Source organism: Protopterus annectens, chromosome 4.part0 (assembly GCF_019279795.1).
Source record: "Protopterus annectens isolate FY-2018-M chromosome 4.part0, PAN1.0, whole genome shotgun sequence".
NCBI lineage: Eukaryota > Metazoa > Chordata > Ceratodontiformes > Protopteridae > Protopterus > Protopterus annectens.
The window spans coordinates 1,280,804,894-1,280,828,923 of NC_056733.1; the positions used below are offsets into that span (position 1 = coordinate 1,280,804,894).

The 24,030-nt window shown below is 38.9% G+C and overlaps 1 protein-coding gene across 2 annotated transcripts in view; it reads left to right on the forward strand.

Moving 5' to 3' along the window:
- FSTL4 (follistatin like 4) overlaps positions 1-24,030 on the forward strand; it is a 3,154,652-nt gene that overhangs the window by 2,592,275 nt on the left and 538,347 nt on the right. For both annotated transcript variants that reach the window (XM_044069164.1, XM_044069165.1), the window contains exon 7: positions 21,487-21,653. In XM_044069164.1, the coding sequence (XP_043925099.1) occupies positions 21,487-21,653 (167 nt within the window). The remainder of the gene's footprint in view (positions 1-21,486; positions 21,654-24,030) is intronic.

Here is a 24,030-nt window from a genome sequence, read left to right on the forward strand (position 1 = left end):
TCTTTAAAATTCATAGGTTTCTCCAATCCTCCTTTTTTCTCACTAGTTGTAAGATTTTGTTGCTGATCCTAGACTGGATGTAGTCTCAGACTTACAACTACATTTGCTCAAATTCCCCTTTATTGTTGTCTTTTTATGTCTTCCTGTCATAGACATATGCCTCAAAGCACTTTATTCCTGGTATTAGTATCTTTTTAACTATGCTAACTCTCCCTGTCTGGATTAAGGATTGATCTTTCCATCTTTGGAGAGTGTCACTTTATTTTCTTTGCCAGTTTCTTGGAATTCTTCTTAGAGGTTCATTTTGTTGACCCTCCCCCTTCCCAGACTTTTAATCTCAAGCATCTCTAAAGTGATCCTTCATTCCTGCTCCCCCACCACTACTCTTATCATCATTGCATTATTTTCAAATTGATCTCTGACCCTTCCTCTTGACTTAATGCCTTAAATATCCATTGTCATCTGAAAATAGAATGGATTCTGATTCCTTTCTCTAATTTGCTTTCAGTATCTCACTGACTTCTTTTGACAACTCCTCTTTCATAAGGATAAATAGGCTTAGGGTAAGTTTGCATTCTTGCCTTATGCTGCTCTGAATTTGAATGGCCTCTGCTTTTTTTCCATTTACCTTTATTTTTTGCTGTTGGTTTATTGTTTATAGCCCTTCTCCAATTTCTAAAATTGTCTTCTATCTTCTCCTCTAGGGTCACTAATGTGAAATCCCACCTTAGGGAGTCAAATGCCTTTTTATTGCCAATTAAGATGAATTCCAACAGCTTAATTCCCTTTCATTCCTGCTGCCTATAAATCATAGATCCTCTAACCAGTTCTTTAATGACATCATTCCCATAATGAGACTACTTGTCCCTCTTAAATATATTTTGGAAATAACCTTCCAGCCTTTTTGACAATATTTTGACCGATATTTTCCAGGTAAGTCTTAATCTGTGATATGACACATGAATCCCATTTCTGTTATTCTTCTCCTTTCCTTTGTGGATTCCTCTCTCTTCCCACAAGTTGAAGACCACCACTAGCTCCTATTCTAACTCTTTCTCTCTCTCTTCTGGATTATTGAAATCAGTTAGAAAGCCAACAGACCTTGCAGTTTTGCACATTTTAGCTCCTTAATGGCATTTTTCACTTCTGCACACTCAATATACCTGTGTACTAATTCTCTTTCCTCCAATGTTAGCTCTTTCACATTTCTTTTTCAGTCTGCTTTCTTTGGAAGTGTTCACTTGTAGCTTATTTGTTTCTCTTTCTCTTTCTCTTCATTATGCATTTTCTTCTCTCCTTAATTTAATTTCCTGGCCACCCCTTTCATGCTTTTCTCTCTGTAGCCACCAAAAGTTCCTTCTCTGTACTTCTATTCCCTCTAAGTTCCATTTTATTCTCTCTTTTAACTCCTGTTTTCATTTCTGTATATGTGTTGATTCATTTTTTTCTATTTACACTATGCTCAATTTCCATTGTCAATATGTGCCTTCATTTTCAGTCACATTTCTATTCTCCTTAACTTTCCCTATTGCATGTTTTTACAAATCCTCAGAATTGCTGTCATGTCATTGGAGATTTTAATTTATTTATTTTCTAAATTATTCAGTCTGCTTTTACTTTCTCTATTAACTCAGTGCCATGTGGTTTGCTTTTCTTTTTCTACTTCTTTCTCTACACGTTTAACATAATACTTCTTTGTTCCTTTCAGATAAGGTATATAACTACTTCCCTTTTTTATTTTGTTTTTATTGAGCATTTCACGAAATACAATTCCATCATTACATATAACACCAAACCAATTATTTGTTTATGCTATCGCTTGTTACATAACTATATTACATATTTGTATAACCTTAAATAATAATACCAATGATACATTTTTATTTCCATGTACCATTTAAACTCTACAGGTTTGTTCTTTTCCTTGGTGTCATAACTCTATATTTGGTTTCTTAAACCTCACCCTCTTTTGAGAGTGACCATCAGCATCTGACAATACATATGTTCTACTACAACATGAAGCAAGAAAAGCACTCTATTCATCTAACACTTACTAAATGTATCAGTTAATGTACCAGTCAAACACTTTCTTCTATTCATTCCTTTCATCCCTCCTTCCTCATTTTATCTCAATTTTTCACATCTCCTCTGGCCTGCAAGCAAATACCTGTATGTCCTCAAGTTATTGATCTTCACCAATTCATCCCTCCAACTTATCTAGCACATGCATCTTTTAGCTATAAGACTCCTTACCCATCCTACCATGTAAAGGAATTGCACATTCTCATGCTCTCTCCACGTGTATTTCTCTCTACTTAGGCCCAAGAGTATAAATTTCCCAAACTCCGATACTTGGTTTTCATGCACTCTTTCCAATTTCATTATACAGTGATTCCATATGTGCGTGATTGCCTGGCACTCATTATGTTGGTTTCCTGAATCCTTCTCTTTATACCTATAAAATTTCTTTTCTCCAAAATTTTTACATCTCTGTAACTGGAATGGTGTTCTATTTGTCTAACCGTCACATATACTGGTTTAGTATTATAGGTACAGCTTATAGTTTATCATATATTCTCAGTAGCTGAATCAATTCTTCTATAGATCTAGCTACACCTTCCTCCATTTTCTACCTCCTCCTTAATTTTTCCATCACTTTTCCACATGTATTCTCCATTAACATTGTGTATGTTTTCCCACATTTACCTTTTAGTTCCTTCTTTATCGAGGCCATCTGTAGCTTAACTAAAAAGGACAATACTTCTTATCCCCTTCCTCTCCCGCTCCATCTACCCACTCAACCTCCTTCTCTTTCAAAGCTGTTTCTATTAACTTATATTGAATCAGTTCTCAGTAACTTAGGACATGCTAACCATCCACCAATGGCTTGCCTCCTTTATTCCTTAAACAGGTTGCTAAATCAATTGCATTTCCTGTCTCATTTCTAATTAATAGAGCTAACCAGGAAAATACAGTCCTAGAAATCTGGAAAATAATCTACATCATACCCTTACACAAAGGTGGAAACGCTACTGACCCTCTCAATGTCAGACCTATAGCCATACTAACTCCTCTATCTAAAATACATGAAAAGTGCATTCACAAGCAGATCCTTGGCTATCTACTACAAGAAAACACTTCTTATCCACTTTACAAGAAAATCTACTCATCGCTACCCAACCACATCAATTCTCCTGCACTAACATCATTCACTCAGTCAGTCGCTAAATCTTATGACAACAACAAGTTAGTCTCCTGTCTTTTTCTTGACCTTTCAGAGACATTTGACACTGTTTCCCACAAGTTACTTCTGTCCAAACTAACTAACCTTAACCTCCCCAACTCAGCACTGTCCTGGTTCTCCAATTACCTCTTCAACAGACTGCAATCTGTTAAATGGCTTGTCCCTTTCCTCTCCATCCAAATAGGGGTTCCACAATATCCATTCTTAAACCCCTCTATTTAACATTTTTACTAACAATCTCCATGAATCCCATCTACACTCCTCTTTAATACAGTATGCTGATGACTCTGCAATTATCAGTTGCTCTGATACTCTCTCCCACCTTCTCACCCTTACCCAAGATTCTTTCCACTCATTTGAAAAATGGCTCACAGCTAACCAGCTCCTACTGAACCCTAAGAAAACCAAACTCCTACTTTTCCTCCCTAAATCCCTCCAACATCAACAAAACTACTTTCACTGTCACATCTCTCAACAATACAACTATCTCAGTAGAACCTCATACTTAACTATTAAGAGTCACAATCAATGTTTAATTAAATTTATTCTCCATATACAACAGGCTATCAGAAAGACTCATTAAAAATTGGGCTTGCTTTTCAGGCGCAAAATAATTCCTTACAAACAAATCTAAGCTCTCTCTTGCTCAAGCTTTCCTACTTCACATCCTATTTTATGCTGGTCCAATCCTCATTAATATATAATCCAATCTTATGTTGAAACTGGAAGTCACATACAATAAAATTGCTAGATTTGCTGCAAATCAGCCATATCACTCACACCACTGCATATCTTTGGAAAGATTACAGTGGCTACAATTCCACCAACTTCTTCTACCTCAGTTACACCTGACTCATTCCATCCTAAACAAACCCACTTATTTTCCTGCTCATGTCTCCTTACACTCCCAATCACTCTCTCTGAAGCTCTGATCAACACCTACTAGAAATCTATAAGCCCAATAAAAACATTGGTAAACTTCTCTTCAATCACTTTTGTTTCAAAAGCTTGGAATCATCCACCCCTTTATCTTAGAACTATCTCTAAGACTAACTGTTTCAAAAAAACCCTAAGAGAAAGTCTGTTTAACTCTTGGACCTGCCTATGTCCCATCTCAACTTAATCTACCCTCCCCTCCATTTCACCTCTAGCTACTCACTCCACCCATATTTCTCTCTCTAAGCCTCCCTGTCTCCATTGAGTTTCCTTGACTTCCAAATAACAGTGTTGATTTCAAACATCTTGTACTGATATAATGAGTTAACTTCCTTTTTAAATTCTTGTATGTAAAAGTATGCTGATTTATTTTATTGTCTGTATTGTAAATAGATGTAATTTACTTTGTATGGAATTGTCAAAATATTTACATGTTTCTTTTTGTGGCATTTTTCTCCTCAGGCCTCCACTTGAAAAAGGGCTGCTGCCCAGTTGGACTAACCTGGTCAACAAATATAAAAAAAAAAAAATAATAAAAAAATAAATAAATAAATAAAATATTCTTCCATTAGAGCACCGATAATTAACATCTCTTTATTGTACTGACTGCATTATACCTGGCTCAACTAAGTATGACCTAATAACATATTTGACATGCATAAATTATAACAATTCCTGTTCCTTTTGTCCAAAACTTTTTATCCTTTCCTACAGACCTATAAGTCTCCACTTGCACTGATCTCCCTTCACTCTGTATATAATATTGGTTAACTTGTTTAGCCCTCTTCTCCTCCACCTCTTACAATTCAAAGTTCTATCTTGTATTTTGGCATCAGGATTCTTCCATAAGCTCATTAACCTAATCTCCTTAAATTCCTTTCTTCTACATCCTTCTGCCTTCCAATCTTCATCCTTCGCCTCTTTGTCTCCTTGGGTAACTATTAAAAACACTATCATCACTAGCTGCAGATAGACCTGGAAGTCAGGCGCACCCCATCTTCTCTCCAGTCATAAACAGTCTTTTATTATCACACTAACCTTATAAGTTCCATATATACCGATCATAATACCCCTTTATTTTCTAGACCTACTTTGTATCTTTCTCTTTTGGAAGGTGCACACTGCGAAGTAATATTATCGGCACCACATTTATTCTTCCTATCAGCATATTGGGTTTACTCAACCATCTACTCAACAAACCCCTTACTTGGTTTAGCATCTCTTTGTAGTGTCCTTTTACTGTCTGGTCTAAAGTCCTCCATACTCTTCTATCCAAATATTTAACCACCTCCTTTCCAACTAACTTTTATTTTATTTTACCAGTTTCTATTCCCATTGTTACTTATACATTATAGTTCCAATTATATTCAAAACCCAATTCCATTCTTCAAATATTCTTTACATTTCTTCCTTCACTAAATCCCGCATTTAATTTATTTTTTCCAATCTTTCTACCTTCTTGTCAGCTTTTCTGTCCTGAAGTTAGTGCAATGTTGAAATCCACCCTCCTACACACAGTCGCACAGGCATACACACAGACATAGACACACACAGACACACACAGACACACACAGACACACACAGACACACACACGCACACATGTACTTCTTACTTGAAGTCATTGACATCTTTGTTTGGTGGTACACACACACACACACACACACACACACACACACACACACACACACACACACACACGCATGCACGCACACGCACACGCACACACACACACACACACTCGTACTTCTTACTTGAAGTCATTGACATCTTTGTTTGGTGGTACACACACACACACACACACACACACACACACACACACACACACTCGTACTTCTTACTTAAAAGAAGCCATTGACATCTTTGTTTGGTGGTATATATTGCCTAACTGCTATTCCCCCTGCTGACCTTTACAAGTTATTCATTATCCATCATTTTAGTGTATAACTTATCTATCATTACATTCGCTTAGTGTTAGGTTAGTCTGTTCCATTATCATTCTCATTGCTTCTTGAATTCTCTTTGACACCACCTCATTATTCTGCATGACCTTATGGAATATGGCAAACCCTTCCCCACGCATTGCATGCCATTAACTTGGGTTCCTATTAAATGATTAAAGATGCATTCTTTCAAATGCGTCTTGATCGAACTTGAAATCATGAAAAGGCAAAGTAGCGAAATGGCATATAAGCAAATTCTTTCCTTGGGAAAGAAATCGCTTGGCCGCTTCCGTTATTTTGCCATTTTCGTGACTCTATTGCGATCTTGGAGTTGGTATATTTAAGTAGGGGTGTGTGGGGGGCAGCTCCTCATGGTCCTGCAGAGAGGTGCTAGCAGCAGAGAACTGAGAAAGCAACTACTTTCCTGATCTAAGTATTTTTTTGCTGTTTTTACCTGAGAGACCTTCCTTTTCGTACTTTGAACAAGTTTATACTGCCTTATTGCCTGTTTTTTGCATTGTACATTATCTGCACTTAAAGTTACATTTGGTCAAAAGTTTGTTGTTAAATTTAACTATTGAGGCTACCCACTAAAGTGAGCTAGCCTGTGTAAGTGATTTATTACTGTTTTTCCTGCATTTCTGTGTACTTTTTAACTTAAAAAACAAGAAAAACAAAAAAATCCTTATTTTCCCGCCTTTCTCGACTAGTTTAGACCAGTATACAGGCTTTGCTGTATTCTGGACTGTGGTGTAGTTCCTGTGTTGTCCATTGCCTTACTTGGATAGAAGGAAGTTTCTTTGCTCACCAGTGGGAGTGGGGAGCCTTGAGCAGCCTATCTGTCCCTGAAGGAGTGACCTCAGCACAAGAGCTTGTAGTAATTGGTCGTTTTGGACCATTTCCAGCTCTTTTGAAGTTCCCTGTTTAAAATCCGCCCCTGAGCATTTTTTCTGGCTATACTACTCAGAAACAGCCCCTTGTGGTCCTGCAGAATGGTGCTAGCAGCAGAGAACTGAGAAAAGTGACTACTTTCCTGATCTAAGTATTTTTTTGCTGTTTTTACCTGAGAGACCTTCCTTTTCTTACTTTGAACAAGTTTATACTGCTTTATTCCCTGTTTTTTGCATTGTACATTATCTGCACTTAAAGTTACATTTGGTCAAAAGTTTGTTGTTAAATTTAACTGTTGAGGCTACCCACTAAAGTGAACTAGTCTGTGTAAGTGATTTATTACTGTTTTTCCTGCATTTCTGTGTACTTTTTAACTTAAAAAAACAAACAAAAAAAAATATCCTTGTTTTCCTGCCTTTCTCGACTAGTTTAGACCAGTATACAGGCTTTGCTGTATTCTAGACTGTGGTGTAGTTCCTATGTTGTCCATTGCCTTACTTGGATAGAAGGAAGTTTCTTTGTTCACCAGTGGGAGTGGGGAGCCTTGAGCAGCCTATCTGTCCCTGAAGGAGTTACCTCAGCACAAGAGCTTGTAGTAATTGGTCGTTTTGGACCATTTCCAGCTCTTTTGAAATTCCCTGTTTAAAATCCGCGTTTGCGCTGCTTTGCGCAATTGTGTGCATAGCGCAGCACCAGTTAAACAGGCTTAAACTATTCCTGGCACTGCCAAGTCTGCACTTCAATTTTTCCCTTAAGAAAGCTCTACTTTCAACAAAATCAGTCTATTCGCTTTATCATAAGCCTAGCACTTGCTCCTAAAACCTTTCTTTTAAGCGAAGCACCCTTAAACTAACGTAAGCACTACATCCACCTACAACCCGTGCTAATACCCACTTCCCTTCAAAGTCCTCTCTCTGACCCAGTTACACATCACCCCCTTATACTATTCTGGCATGTCGAGTGGTATATTACTGACGTCCTCTCCAGTTCAGCTGGTTAATCTGGGAATCCTGAGACAATGTTACAATTGTCTCATGTACACAGACAATCCTCTCCTCCTCCCAACAAACACAAACACATGTGAGAGATGCAATTATATAGCCAAACTGGAGGCTGAACTCTCTCAACACAGGACTAGCAAGACCAGACAGGAGGAGAAGGTAACCACACACACAACAAACCCAGTCTTAGATAAACCAACCACAACTGCAAACCAAACACATAGTAACACAAAGACATACTCAGAGGCTCTAATAAAAAACTTACTGAAACAACAGAGGCTCCCAAAGCAGACATCCAAGAAAACACCACCTCAAAACTCTGCACAAGCAACACACAGTACACAAAGTCAGTGTGCCAAACAATCACAGCCCTTAAGGCGAAACACCATGCCTGATACACTAGTAATAGGTGACTCTATAGTCAGACACACTGACGTCCCACTTAACAGGCTGAACAAAGAGAGGGTAATGGTGAGCTGCCTGTCGGGAGCTAGGATCCGCCACATAACACAAGCACTCAGGTCACTCCAAAGCAAGTACAAATATGACTGCGTCATTGTCCATGCCAGCGTGAATGACCTGAGATGTACCTCCTTGGACTACATGAAAAGAGGCATAGAGGAGCTCTCTGATTATGTAGCCCAGGCCAGTATGACCCTGACCCTGAGCAGCATCTTGCCCTCATCAAGAATGATGCCACAATACAAAGACAAGATGATCAGCTTTAATAATTGGCTCAATTACTGGTGTCATTCTAGGGGGATCCAATGTCTGTCTGCTTGGGATGACATGCTGGACAAGCCACGCTGCTTCGCAAGGGATGGCTTGCACCTGTCACCACTGGGCTTCCGGATATTGGCTAAGGCTCTTGCCACCCCCATAGTGCCTTTTTTAGGCAAGGCTCAAAAGACAAACCCACCACCTTAGAAAACAATAAAGGAAAAAAACTAAGGGTAATGCTGCTCAACGCCAGAAGTCTAAATCTCAAGATGCAGGCTCTCGAAGCACTCCTCAGTATGAAGAGCATTGATGTCTGTGCAGTAACTGAAACCTGGTTCAAGGCTCCTGAGAGCACCCCAGCCCTACCAGGTTATACCTCGTATCATGCATTTCGTCCCCAAAACCTGGGCTGAACCACAAAAGGAGGGGGAGTGTCCATATTCATTAAAGACACCCACACCTCCAGGTTATTGGCAATGCACGAAGCATCGGAGACCATCCATGTGCAACTAACCATAGGCAAAACTGCTATACAACTTGTAGCATGCTACAGACCACCCTCGCAATCTCAGGAACTCCATTCAGCCTTCCTGAAGACACTGGAGGATATGAATGTCTCACCAAATACCATCATATTGGGAGACTTCAACTACCCAAACATAGACTGGGTGCATTACTCAAGCCCCAACACCCTAGCCCAAAGGTTCCTGGAATTCATCAACTCAAATGCGATGGAACAACTAGTCACCTCCCCCACAAGGGGAAATAATATACTTGACCTGATCATCACAAACATGGGGACAAAATGCTCAACACCGGAAGTATACCCCTCACTAGTGAGATCAGACCATAAACTAATAACCCTAGATATTCATATCCCACCTCCACCCCAGCACAAAAGACCACAGTGAGAAACTTCTCAAAAGCCGACTTTACACTCCTTAGGACTGAAATGGTATCCTTAAAGCCCTCTGGGCCAGTGGAAACCACATCCCACACTGCTGAATCCTTCACAAATGCTTTCTACGGGCATCTCCAAGAATGCATGGATCATGCAATCCCAAATAAAACCAAGACCCTTTCCACCAAAGGCAGGCATCCTATCTGGTGGACCCCAGCCATAAACAAACTCTATAACAAGAGAAGGAAGCTACTGCAAGACAGAGCAAAATCCCATAAAGGGAAAGCATCCCTGATCAGCACTAGCAAAAAACTATGTTCGCTAATAAAATCATCAAAGGCCAACTTCGAGAGAAAAATCGCTAAGGACACTAAAGATAATCACAAGGCCTTCTTCAGTTATGTTAGAAACCTGGGTGGAAACCCTCAGATATGTGCAGAGTTAGTTCATAATGGTAAAAAAATACACTGAACCCACAGATATTGCCAACATACTGGCAGACAGGTTCAGTGCAGACTTCTCCCCTCCCTCTCCCCCAAAAGATGAAATAAATATCTCAGCTGAATGCAACCTCCCTGAAATCTCAGATGTCCAGGTGAGAGCTGCCCTCAGCAAAGCTAAAAATACAGCATCCATGTGACCTGATGGTGTCCCGGGTTGCGTGCTATGTGAATTCCTAGAGGAGCTAAACCCACACATAAGAATGCTGTTTAATCTTAGCCTTACTACATGATACGTCCCCGAACACTGGCGTACAGCTACAGTGATCCCACTCCACAAAGGTGGCACCTCTACAGACCCTGGAAACTATCGCCCCATAAGCTTGACCAGCATGGTCTGCAAAGCTATGGAAAGGATCATTATGGAACTCATAAACAAAGACATCGGGGACCTGCAAACAATTGACCCTACCCAGTTCGGCTTTGTAAAAGGCAGATCCTGTCTTCTAAACCTGGTGGACTTTTTTGAAACAGTCACTAGAGCTATCAATGAAGGCAAGGCAGTTCATACAGCCTACCTGGATCTGGCAAAAGCCTTCGACACAATACCCCACTCAGGCATCATAGACAAGCTCAACAGCTTAAATGTAAACCCGTTTGTCACAAGATGGGTTGTAAACTGGCTAAAGGACAGAACCCACAAAGTCAGAATAGCTGGAGCTATGTCAGACTCTAAGCCAGTCACAAGTGGAGTCCCACAGGGCTTTGTCTTGGGACCCCTCTTGTTTGGCATTTATTCCTCAGATGTGCAGGCAAACATAGGGGGGTTGTGGCTGACAAAGTTCGCAGATGACTGCAAACTAGGTGCCATAGTTGACACACCAGCTGACACATGCATCCTCCAGAAGGGCCTCACAGAAACAGACAACTGGTGCCAGAGTCATGGCCTTAAACTAAATGCCAAAAAATGTATAGTCATCCCCTTTGGAAAAAACAAAGTACCCACAAATTACCACATAGGTGGTAATCCATTAAGTACGGAAAAAGTAATCAGAGACCTGGGGACCCAAGTTGACAGTGACCTCTCATTTGACACCCACGTCGCCAAAGTGGTTAGAAAGACCTTCTACCTTGCCCACCTTATCATGAAGGGATTCACATCCAGATCAAAGGATGTCATTGTACCCTTATATTCCTCCCTTATCAGGCCTATGATTGAGTACAATGCCCCATTTGGTACGTAACTCACCCGGCACCTGCAGCAGCTGGAGAGACCCCAAAAGTACCTTACCAAGAGGATCAAGGGTCTCCAGCATATGTCATATGCAGCCAGACTGAAAAAGCTCCAGCTCTATTCAGTAGCATACCGCCTGCTCAGAGGTGATCTGTGCCTTACATACAAGGCCATGTCCAATTCAGAATTAATGGACATGCTCCACCTCAAAAAATCAAAATCCATCAGAGCCACGAGAGCTAAAGATCTAAATCTCAGCACAAATATGAATAGGACATGCTGGAGGGACAGATTCATAACCCAGAGGCTTCCCGCACTCAGGAACAGGATACCTGTCCATATTAGGCTGAGCCCCTCACTGACTCTCTTCAAGAGAAATCTGGACGAATGGATGGGTGATCGTAGATTTACCCCGGGGGTCATCTCTGTGTCATTGCTAGATAGAGGCACAGTCAACTAAATTTAATTTAAATTGTATACTTTTGTATCATTACATGGGGTGGCGAAAGCCACATACACTTTGGCTAGGCTTATAAATGCCCTAGGGCAGATAGCCCAGTACTATACTATGAAACTATGAAACCCCCCACATCAAGGGGTGTGGGGGTGAAGCCCACCACTTTGTGTAATGTTTTAAATTATTTTGTTGAAAAAAATTGCTGTTCTAAGCGTTCGATCTTGTAAGCTTTTGCTTACATGGGTTCGCTAAATCATCGCTTTTTTAAACATTCGATGATTTAACATAGACCCCATTATCTTCAATAACCCATTTCTGGGCCAGGTGGTCTCTTCACCATTTCTAATATTTCTGGGTGACCTTGGTAGCTGTGGTCATTTTCCCCTGGTGCCTTGTCTTATTTCTGCTCTAGATCCAGCTGTTAGTGGTTACTGTCTCCTTGTGGACCTACCCTTATTGTGATATGCTACCTCCATTTGCTCAACCATTTTTACACCTCCTTCAATCCCTTTCTCTTTGTATAGGTTCATAGGTGATTATTAGGCTAATGGAACAAGTGCCTTTACAAGGCTTGCTAATAATACCCAGGATATGACAATATTATTCTTAATTCCCCAGATAAGGGATGGGATAGTATCAGGTTAGGGGGTCTTTGGTTGTTGGAGCCCTGAGTCATTTTGCAAACTACATCTGCCCAAAAGAGATATGGGTAGTACCATGGGAATGAATTTACAGTTCCCTATCCATTTATTCAAATTCTTTGTGAAGAGAATGACAGATTGGCTTTGTTTTACAAAGATGGGAAATTTATTCCATAGACAAGGTAGCCTTTGAATTATGAATCTGTCTCTCCAGCAAGTTCTGTTAGAGTCAAACTCATACAATTTTTTTGTGACTATGTAAAATTTTCATCAGGGCTGAATCAGAAAATGCCCTATAGGCCAGGTATAAGTCCAGTGTCAATAAACATTATGAGACTGAGTAAAAGGATATGACCTTTAGTCAGTCTGCATAAGACAATCTTATGCTTTGTACTTTTTAGTGAGAAACCTCAGGGGGATGCTCCATTTGGTGTAAGTGCATGGTTAGGTACATGCAGAAGGGAGCATTGTTCTCGGTTATGGACCTGATGATGGCCGAGTACAATGGCACTATCACTTCCTTTGATCTTGATGCCAATCAGAAGGAGTTCCTTGTTACTGTAGCTACTGGTGATCAAAGTTTAGGTAAATATCCATCTGTGTTCCTAGGTGCCTCGCAAATTTGTCTACTTTTAGGGTGTGCTATCAATATTATAATTTTCAGGAATATCTGATTTACTGAAGAGAATGATTACACATTTTTTAGCATTTACTCTTAGACCACAGTTTGAGCACCAGTCATATTTCATTTTCAAGCCTGTTTGTAGGATGTTGATATGAAGAAATCAGGCACTATTATTTGTGCTACCATGTCTGGCTGAGTTTTATTTATTATTTCTTTTATTTTTTTATCATTTGTTTACTGGGGTAGTCTGACTTGGACAGAGCCCATTTTCAGTGGAAGCCTGGGGAGAAAAGCTCCACAAGATACAACAGATTGATGACTACAATAAAGCTCATAATACATTACAGAAAAAAAATCTTGCATATATACACCTCAGAGCAGAAAAACAAATAATTTTCACAACATAAAACACATTGATATACATACAAGGATACATGCTAATATATGCACAGAAAATGTGATTGCCTGCAGATTGACCTGTGTATTGTATGACAGCTTGACTAGCTATGATACTGTAAATAAGTTCTTACGTGTTGATTTATGATATGTTTGAACAGAATGTTTTGAAGACTTGAACAGTGTCCTTTTACATTTATAACTGCTCATGTTTGTGAAGAGAGATTCTAAAGGCAAACTGTTTCATATTCAGTTGATCAGCAGATGATGTCATTGGAATGTTGATAGTTGCTATGTCTTACTGTTAGATGCTGAAAGATAGGAAGGCACTTTTAGAAAGAAGCTGTTGGTTGAATTTAAAAATAAGAAAGTAAGTTAGACCTGGAACAGTTGACAGGCTAGTGTATAAAAGAGCCTGCTGTAGTCAGTTGTCAGAAGTCAGTTACTGTTGACAGTTGAACTGTGCAATGGATACCCAAAAAGGACTCACCAAGAACTGTAAGTCTGCCTTTGCTTTATTTTAGTAATTTAGTTTAGATCAGGAACAGTGTTCTTTAGTTAGTTAGAAAATTATAACTGACCAGCTAGATCAGTTAGAGTGTTTCGGAATGTTAGATCTCTATCCTACACTTTTGATTTCATTTTCCTGGTGATTGAGTTTTGTTTGCTTATTGGGAATTGCTGTTTTATATGTTTAATCATTTTGCTGAATATTAAACATTTTGTTTTATTAACTGACATTGTGAATGGACAAGCAGTGTTTTTCTTTAGTGATTTGAGAGTGCTTATACTTGCCTTGATAACTTCCCAGACCATTCTGAAAGCCTGGCTGCTTAGGTCATTTGTTACTAATTGTTTTATTAATTATTTTATTTTATTTTATTTTAATTTAGCTTTAATATTTAATTTTCATAATTCGATACCCCTTTAGAAGGCCATGAAGATGCTCTGATTGGTGGCAACATTACCATATTATTTTGGGGAATGGACAAAGCTGGAAATCTGTGTCAGGCTTTCCCAGATGTGTTTGGATGTGTGAGATTTTAATTCATTTAAGTGTGAGTGTATCAGAGGGCTTAAACTGGGACACATTGCTCTGATGTGTGTAATAAGGAGTTACATTAGGGGTGGACAGAAGTATACAGCCCAGCCCCAGGTTATAGAATGTGTTCCTGTTATGCTCTTAGGGGAACATTGTGAAATATTACTCCTGTTTATGTGACAGCCTCTCATTGGTCATTAGTGAGGACCTGAAGCTCTTTAGAAACTGACCCAGGATAGTAAGGGATATCATTATTCGGTGGCAGTTCAGTGAGATATTATCTGGATGTCACATTAATCAGTGGCAGTTTGGTAGGATATTAACCAGATGTCACATTAATTGGTGACAGTCCAGTGGGATATTAACTGGACGTCACAGTCAACATCATTTGGGGGTTTAATGATTGCTCCCATGTTACAGTAATTGGCAAACTTGGTGAGCCAGAGTTCCCAACATCAGCCTTCACTTCAGAGATGTATATACAAAACAGGCGGGGTCCCAAAATTGAGCCCTGTGGGCCAGCACTAATAAGTTTCTTAATAGAAGTGGATTTACATATCTGGGCAACATGTGTCCTGTCAGTGACCATTTGGCTAATCATCTGATGATGTAGGGGTTTATGCCTAAATCAGTAAGTATATCTATGACCCCAAATGGAGACTGCATCAATATCTTTGGCCAGGACTAGATAAGCAGTGAGTATCATTTTACCCTCATCCATAGCCATGGTGACTTTCTCAAGGAATTCCACCAGACTGAGCAGGGAAGGCCTTCTTTTGACAAAGCCAAATTGGATCTGGTCCAGTTTTTGGAGATTTCCTATGTCATTGTTGATCAGATCCATGACAATTCTTTCCATGGCCTTGCAGATAATACTAGTGAAGCTTATTGGTCTGTAGATCCCTGGGTTCAATTGATTAAAGCCCCACCCCCCATGCAGAGGGATGACCGTTGCAGTCCTCCATTCCTCTGAGAAAAAAGCCAATCCAAAAAGTGTGGTTAAGAAGAATTTCTAGTGGTCCTGATACATTCTGTTTTAAGCTATTTAAGAAGCATCTTGGAATGTTGTTGGGACCCGTGGAGGCTGTGTTTTTGGCTTTAACAAGCAGAGTAAGGTCCTGTTCTCTTATAATGACTGGTAGAGGGATGGTTGCAGGTATTTCTTTGGATGTGGTAGAAGGTGATGGATGGCTAGTTTGAACTGAACTTGTCAGCCAGCAGGTTTGCTATGGTTTCAGACTGACTGCTAGTGTTGCCATTTATGATTTACTCTGCACATTGTTGAGTGTTTCCCCTGAGGTGTTGAACATAATTTAGAAAAGCCTTATGGTTATCTTTCACCTGGGAGGCTATCTTTGCATCATAGTTTGCTTTGGCAGATTTGACCAACTCCCTAATTTCTTTGTTTAGACTAGTGACTGTCTTTTTTCACTGTTTTGTCTGTTCTTCTTGGCTTTGGAAAATATTTTTTTTTCTTTTTGTTGACTAGCCTATTTATGCTAGGCATCCACCAGGGTGGTTTGTTTTTGCCAGTAATCATAGGTTTGACACAAGCAGGTACTGCCTTCTCTATGCAGCTATGAATGTGGTTGTACAGTGCTTTTGGGTATAGCTCAGAGTAGGGCTCTTTGTCATCTCTGTTTGGAGGGATTTGGAAATTTATAAACTGTCACATAATTTGTGGTAATTGGCCTTAGCAAAGTTCTTGCAGGTTTGGTGTTTGATAGGGGTTCTAGGTTAGCCTTAATACTAAAAGGGATAATTTTTTATTTATTTTTATTTATTATTATTACTTTATTTATTTATTTATTTTATTTATTATTTTGTCATTAGATCTTACCAGGGAGGTGTTAATGCAAGAGGGGGGCTTCTTCCATACTTTATGCTTGATTCCTTGAAGTCTTGCAAGGTCTCAGTCATCTATCTTTTCTGTCAACCCTACTTTCAGCTCACTTAGAGTCCTACTTTGCTCCCATACCCCAACGCTCTCTTTTACCTTTTAAAAGTTTTATCCCATGAACTATTGCAAGTCATATTCCATATTCTTTCTCTGTAATTTCTGATTTTGATTAATCACAACAAATTGCTGTGCCCCCTTTGCCCTCACTTTTCGCTCAGTTTTGTGCCGTTTTGCTAGTTACAAACCTGTTTCCTCTGATATTTTCTTTGCATTCTCCATCCTATCAGCTAGTTTTTTCCATTAGTCTTGAATACTGTTTTATAGCTCAACAAACGTTATTGCTCATTTTTCATTTTCTGCTGTCTTACCCAACCCCACAGAGCTGAACTCTCACGCAGCTATCTTGCGCCTGCATGGCTGCCCACTTCTTCTACGGTCTTTGCCTGTTATTGTGCCGATCCTTACTTTTACTTTCCCTGGCTCTCTTTGCATTGTTATCTGTATTTGTTTTGGTCTCCTACAGCTACAGCCAGCCTCCACCCTTTTCAGTTTTTGCACCTGTATTTTATTCTGTTTAAATAACTGACCGTACTGCCATACCTTATTTTATTCTTTTACCCTTGCCTGCATTCCTTCTGTTATCATTCATTTTTGGCAGCAGTTCCATGTTGTCTTTCTGTTCAAAAACAGCAACAGCAATGAACCTGTAATTACAATGTCACAACATTAGGATGTCTGATATTTAGCCTGCCACACAAGGTTGCTCTGCATCTCCTTCAGTTAATACATGTTCCAGTATTTTAAATGAGTTGTTTTCAAATATCGTCTCTTCTTTGCTTCTGATTTCCTTGCATCAATCTACTTACAGTCTGTATTATTTCCCCGTTCCAGAGAATAGGTCTTGACCCAGATCTGCACACGAACATTGCAATACACATCAACCTCAGGTAAACAACGCAGAAAACAGAGTGCTTTCCTTTATTTTCCATTAGGCAATTGTTTCTTAGATCATTCAGATCCTTTATTTGGCAACAGTTACCATACTCAGAGACCTGCAAGGTCCCTCAACTGATCAGTTGTCATTGCATCTCTGGGTTACTGCTGAACGAGTGTTTGAGTTTACAGAATTGTATATTTAGTTTCACATCACACATCTCTTCTTTGCTTTTACTGTTTCCTTTTCCATTTTGGAACATTATAAAGTTTTATTTTGCCAGCTTGTCTGCAGTACCTTAAACACCTATCTTAACTATTCTGTCAGCGTGTTACTGATTGTAGGTTGTATATATACCTTTTCATCAGTGTGCTACTGACTGCAGGTTGTATACATACTTTTTCTATCAGTGTGTTACTGACTGTAGGTTGTATACATACTTTTTCTCAGTGTGCTACTGACTGCAGGTTGTATATACACCTTTTCTATCAGTACGCTACTGACTGTAGGTTGTATATACATTTTCTATCAATGTGCTATTGACTGTAAGTTGTATACATACCTTTTCTATCAGTGTGCTATTGACTGCAGGTTGTATACATACCTTTTCTATCAGTGTGCTACTGACTGTAGGTTGTATACATACCTTTTCTATCAGTGTGGTACTTACTGTAAGTTGTATATATACCTTTTCTATCAGTGTGCTATTGAATGTAGGTTGTATATATACCTTTTCATCAGTGTGCTACTGACTGTAGGTTGTATACATACTTTTTCTATCAGTGTGTTACTGACTGTAGGTTGTATACATACTTTTTCTCAGTGTGCTACTGACTGCAGGTTGTATATACACCTTTTCTATCAGTACGCTACTGACTGTAGGTTGTATATACGTTTTCTATCAATGTGCTATTGACTGTAGGTTGTATACATACCTTTTCTATCAGTGTGCTATTGACTGTAGGTTGTATACATACCTTTTCTATCAGTGTGCTACTGACTGTAGGTTGTATACATACCTTTTCTATCAGTGTGGTACTTACTGTAAGTTGTATATATACCTTTTCTATCAGTGTGCTATTGAATGTAGGTTGTATATATACCTTTTCATCAGTGTGCTACTGACTGTAGGTTGTATACATACTTTTTCTATCAGTGTGTTACTGGCTGTAGGTTGTATACATACTTTTTCTCAGTGTGCTACTGACTGCAGGTTGTATATACACCTTTTCTATCAGTACGCCACTGACTGTAGGTTGTATATACGTTTTCTATCAATGTGCTGTTGACTGTAGGTTGTATACATACCTTTTCTATCAGTGTGCTATTGACTGTAGGTTGTATACATACCTTTTCTGTCAGTGTGCTATTGACTGTAGGTTGTATACATACCTTTTCTATCAGTGTGCTACTGACTGTAGGTTGTATACATACCTTTTCTATCAGTGTGCTACTGACTGTAGGTTGTATACATACCTTTTCTATCAGTGTGCTATTGAATGTAGGTTGTATATATACCTTTTCATCAGTGTGCTACTGACTGCAGGTTGTATACATACTTTTTCTATCAGTGTGTTACTGACTGTAGGTTGTATACATACTTTTACTCAGTGTGCTACTGACTGCAGGTTGTATATACACCTTTTCTATCAGTGTGCTACTGACTGTAGGTTGTATACATACATTTTCTATCAGTGTGCTACTGACTGTCGGTTGTATACATACCTTTTCTATCAGTGTGCTACTGACTGTAGGTTGTATACATACCTTTTCTATCAGTGTGCTTTTGACTGTAGGTTGTATACATACCTTTTCTATCAGTGATGCTAATTGTAGGTTGTATACATTCCTTTTCTCGGGTCAGTGTTGGTCCTCTTGTCCATCCATTGCTTCATGTCTTCCCCAGCTTTTTCTTTGGTCATGCTTGAAACTGATCTCTCTCCACTCATGCTCATGTTATGTTTTTTTACCCCCTCATGTTTACCTTTTATGGCTAATCTCACCTTCTGTTTTCTCTGGACATTCCCTTTTCAGCTCCTGTGTTGATGAGTAGTGCCTTTTCCTTGTACAGCTGATCTTTTCTGACATTTGCTGAGTGGTCCTTCTGCTCTGATTCCTTCTTTTCAATATTTTTCCCACTATTCACAAAATGTGTTGTATTAGCCTGCTCCACATTGTCCTTTTTTATTGGTGTTCAGGAAAAGATTCTAACTCTGTGTCAGCTGAAGACTTTCTTTTATTGACGATATAACATACTTCCACTGTCTTTATTTCAGCATGTTCCTGTTTGGAGTTTGCTTTTTCCTGCATAACATTTGCAGAAAGTTCATTGCTTCTTTGTGGCTATTTAGCAGTCTCTGGTGACCGCTAATGTCTTTTTTCAGTTTTGCTGGAAATTGCAGCCTGGAATTGTCATCTTTCCTTTTTAAGCATTCTATTATTTCACCATATTCTTGCTTTAATTGGTTCTGTGCTTGAGCAATCAACATTAAAACTAACTTCTGTTCCATGTGGTCATTATCTTTGCTCAATTTGCCTGCCACAGTACCCATTCCTTTGTTGTGTAGGAATGGAACAGAAGACTAACCGAGGCAGGGCTAGCCACCTGGAGGTGTTTGCATTGGCTCTAGATGATTGTCACCATTGATGTACCATCCCAACCCATTGGGTAAAAATGGGATAAAGAGGTTACAGATAGATGTTTAGTTGTATGGAGGGATGGTTGCGTCAACCTGCCTTTGACTTCTTGCTTCTTTGCAATTCAGTGTAGCATCTCCAGTACTTGGGATAAAACATCTGGACACTTTTGCTTCTACACCATGTTTGGAAAAAAAAACTTTCATCTGACTTTCTCTTTCTATTTTTCCCAATCTTTATTCCTGTTGTCCTTACATTTTATATGCTGTCATAGACCTAGTTTATTCCATATTCATGGTATGTATTTTTTCATTTCATACTCAAGTATTTTTTTTTCAAATTATTCAGCTCCTTTCATCTTCTTCTTCCTGTTCCTCACTTCCTTCCTTCCAGCTATATTCTTGTATTTTCTAGTCATTGGTCGAGGGCTTATTTTGGTTAAATTTATCCAAGTCTTTTGGGTTTCTAACACCATGACAGGAATTAACCCCATGCCTATGTCAGAGTGTAATTAGAGTTCATGAAACTGATATTGTTCCCGGTTTTTGATGTTAGCCAAGAGTGCTCTTTTCAACATCCACAATGTACCCAGAATTGCCTTATTCCATAATTCGTACAGGGTTACATGTATTGATAGCATATCTAATTACTACTGCAAATTCTTTTTGTTTATTAGACCTGTTGCTCCTACTACTGTTGGAACTGAGTATCTTTCTTCCACATTACTCCCATTTCTGCTTGCAACAACATACTGGGCCTCTGGGGTTTCTGTTGTGTAGTCTGTGTAACTGTATACCGTCTCAACAATCTGTAATATTGTGCCCATGTTCCTGTCTTTTGAATAATCCATTATCTGTTTGTTTGGTATATTCTTCTCTCTTATTATTTACTCTCGTATATCACTTTTCTTACTATTCTTGCTACTTTTTCTTCTACGCTTGGCTAGGAGTTAAGAAACCATTTATATTAAACTCCACCCAAAAGGTCTCTCCAGAAGTGACTTCTTGTGAGAGACAAACATTTTTTAGCAGTGGTGATATCTCAAAGTCTTAAAAAGAGAAGCAGAAATAATTGCATTGCATAAAAAATTATGCCATTTTGCATTTTTGCAGCTGTTTTAAAATGTTATGACATACATTACTTTGACCTGCATATTTGAGTAAAATGCATTAGTAGTTAAAATACACGCATTTGTTTTTCGGCTGGGAAGGAAGATAATTTTCTGAAGCACATATATAATATGTTATTGTTAATTCTAATGGTAATGTCCATAATAATGTATAATATCTAGAATGAAAAAAATCTATTTAAAAGTCATGTTCAAATCAGAATGTTTAAATGAACAGGACCCATTTTTGCAGTGAAGATTTTGTATGAAAAATACACACATACACACACAAAAGACATACACACATTTCCTCTGTCCAGTCATGTATTTTAATATATATATATATATATATTAGCACTATATGTTTTCTGTTCACAGCTTTAGAATATTTTCAAAATGTATTCCTTTGTTCTGAGTACTTGTTTCATATCCTTACAGAAATTATCCAGCTGACACTTCCTGAAGACCAGAAGATTAGTGTAACGTCAGTCACAGTTGGACTGAGTATAGTGCTAACTTGTGCTATTCAAGGATCTTTGCGGCCTCCAATAATATGGAAGCACAGTGGAATTACACTCAACTTTTTAGACCTGGAAGACATAAATGTAAGAAATTTTAAGGTTTGTGAACAATTAAAAGTTGTTTATATCCATCATTGTTAATATTTCTGCAGTTTTCATCCACACACTTATGCAATAGCTGCAGACAGTGACATAATTCAGAACAAGGTGCCTAGGAGCAGTTGCATTTTCATTCATTTTAAGGAAGTGCACATTTTATTTAGGTAATATAAGCCGTGGGGTACAGAGCTTTGGGATTATGCAGTTAAGACTACAAATCAGCACTTTAAGTTGGTATGCACTTTAAGTTGGTATCGCATGCTGTCTGAACAGCCAATTAAACATATCAGTGTTTATTTTAACCTAATTCATAATTAATTTTAAAGTTAGAAATTTCATTTCAAATTATTTAAACAATTTCATAGTAGGGCTGTTGTTCCTGCATTTTAAATGTATTACCTATACTTTGCTAACTTGACATTTTGTATGTAGCTTGATACTGTACTGCTGCTTGTTGTCATAATAGACTCCTCTAGTATCCCCTTAGCCAGGTCTCCTTTCACCATTAATGGGATTAGGTTTCTTTGTAACCAAGTATGATGATGATCTAGGTATATTTTAAGCAACAACCTTACTAACAGTGATGTTCACCTTATGCCAACTGTGTGCAAGTTGGTATATTACCTCTTAAACCTGCAGTTAGTATCTTACTATCCCAGAAGACCAGTTTTTATCTTTGCAGATACAGCTGGGTCTCAGAACATGCTACTTCTTCTGACAAATGTGCTGCTATTTGGTTGAGTGTTTTTACTTTTCTTCTCTGCAAAACAAGTCAGATCAAAGGATCATAGGATCATAGGAGATTACTAGGCTATTAACCCGGAGGTCATTTCAAGCCTAGCCATTTTATTCCAATGTAATACCATAGAAATGGTAGTCAATACCCAAAATTGCATTTAGTAATGACTGCCCATATCCAGGAGGGTTGTGGGAACTATCCCCAGTAAGAATTTATAGTGCCCCATACACTTGTCTAGTTTCCTCTTGAACGGTGTCATACAGGTGTTGCATTTCACATGAATTGGTAGCCTTTTCTAAAGATGCAGCAGTCACTGGGAGATAAATCTGTCCCTCCAGCATGGCCTATTTAAGTTGCAGGCCATATTTATCCCTGGAACAGGTAGCCCTAGTCTCATTTGATTTACGGATATGCAGCAAGTACATTAGGTTTGAGTCTTGGATTACTCTGTAGGGCAGGCCTAAGCCTCCCCTGAGAAATCTATATGATACAGAGTATAGTGACAGGGACTTTAGTCTGTGTAAGGCACGTGCTGGAATCCCTTGATCTTCTTTGATAGAAACCTCTGAGGCCTCTCCAATTGCTGTAGGTGCGTTGTACAGTACATGCAGAATGGGGTCCTATCCTCAATTATGGGCCAGATTAGTGCTGAGTATAGAGAGGGGTTATAGCCTCTTTTGTTCTCGAGGCAATGCCTTTACTAATCAAGTATGCTACACATGGTGGTCGAAATTAAGGTTGCAGTCAGCTTGGGATCCCAGGTCCCTTACCACTTTGTGGGTACTTAGGGTGTTGTTATTGATTTGATAGTGTGAAGGGACATTGTTTGTGCCAAAGGGAGTGATGATGGATTTTTTTGCATTCAGTTTGAGACTTTGACTAAGACACCAGTAGCTGGTCTTCATAACACCCTCCTGAAGTATACTGACATCATTTGGGGATTTGATAATTGCACCTAGTTTGCAGTTGTCTGCAAAACTGGTCAGGCACAATCTCTTAGTTTTTGACCTGAACTTCTGAGAAGTGCATACCAAACAGTAAAGCGCCCATCATTGACCCTTGTGGCCCCCTGCTGATAACAGGTCTGCTGGTTGATGTGGACTCACCCACTTTGATAGTGTGTGCCTGGTTTGAGAGCCATTTGGCAAACAATCTTACAATGAAGAAGTTTACATTTAGCTTGCTAAGTTTATCAGTAATGCCTGAGTATGGAATGTGTGTCAAAAGCCTTAGCCAAATCATTGTATGCTGTGTGCACAAATTTGGCCTTGTGCATGACCCTGTTCACATTTTTGAATAAATTCCCCAGATTTAACAAGCAGGATCTGCCCTTAACTAAGTCAAATTTGGTAGGATCCAGTGTTTGAGGTCACCTATGTCTTTCTTTATGAGGTCCATTAAGATATGTTCCATGGCCTTTCAGATGATGATGGTCAGGCTTAATGGACTGTAATTCTCTGGGTCTCTGAGATTAAAATGTTTCTGTGTGTTTAACTAAGTCTTGCTTACAATTCCACTCCTGTTGAGACAAATGGAATATTAGCAACTGTGGCATTATCACATGCAACGATATGCAGTTTGGGGGCTGGAATCCTCAAATTCTAAAAATGCTTGCTGCTGCTA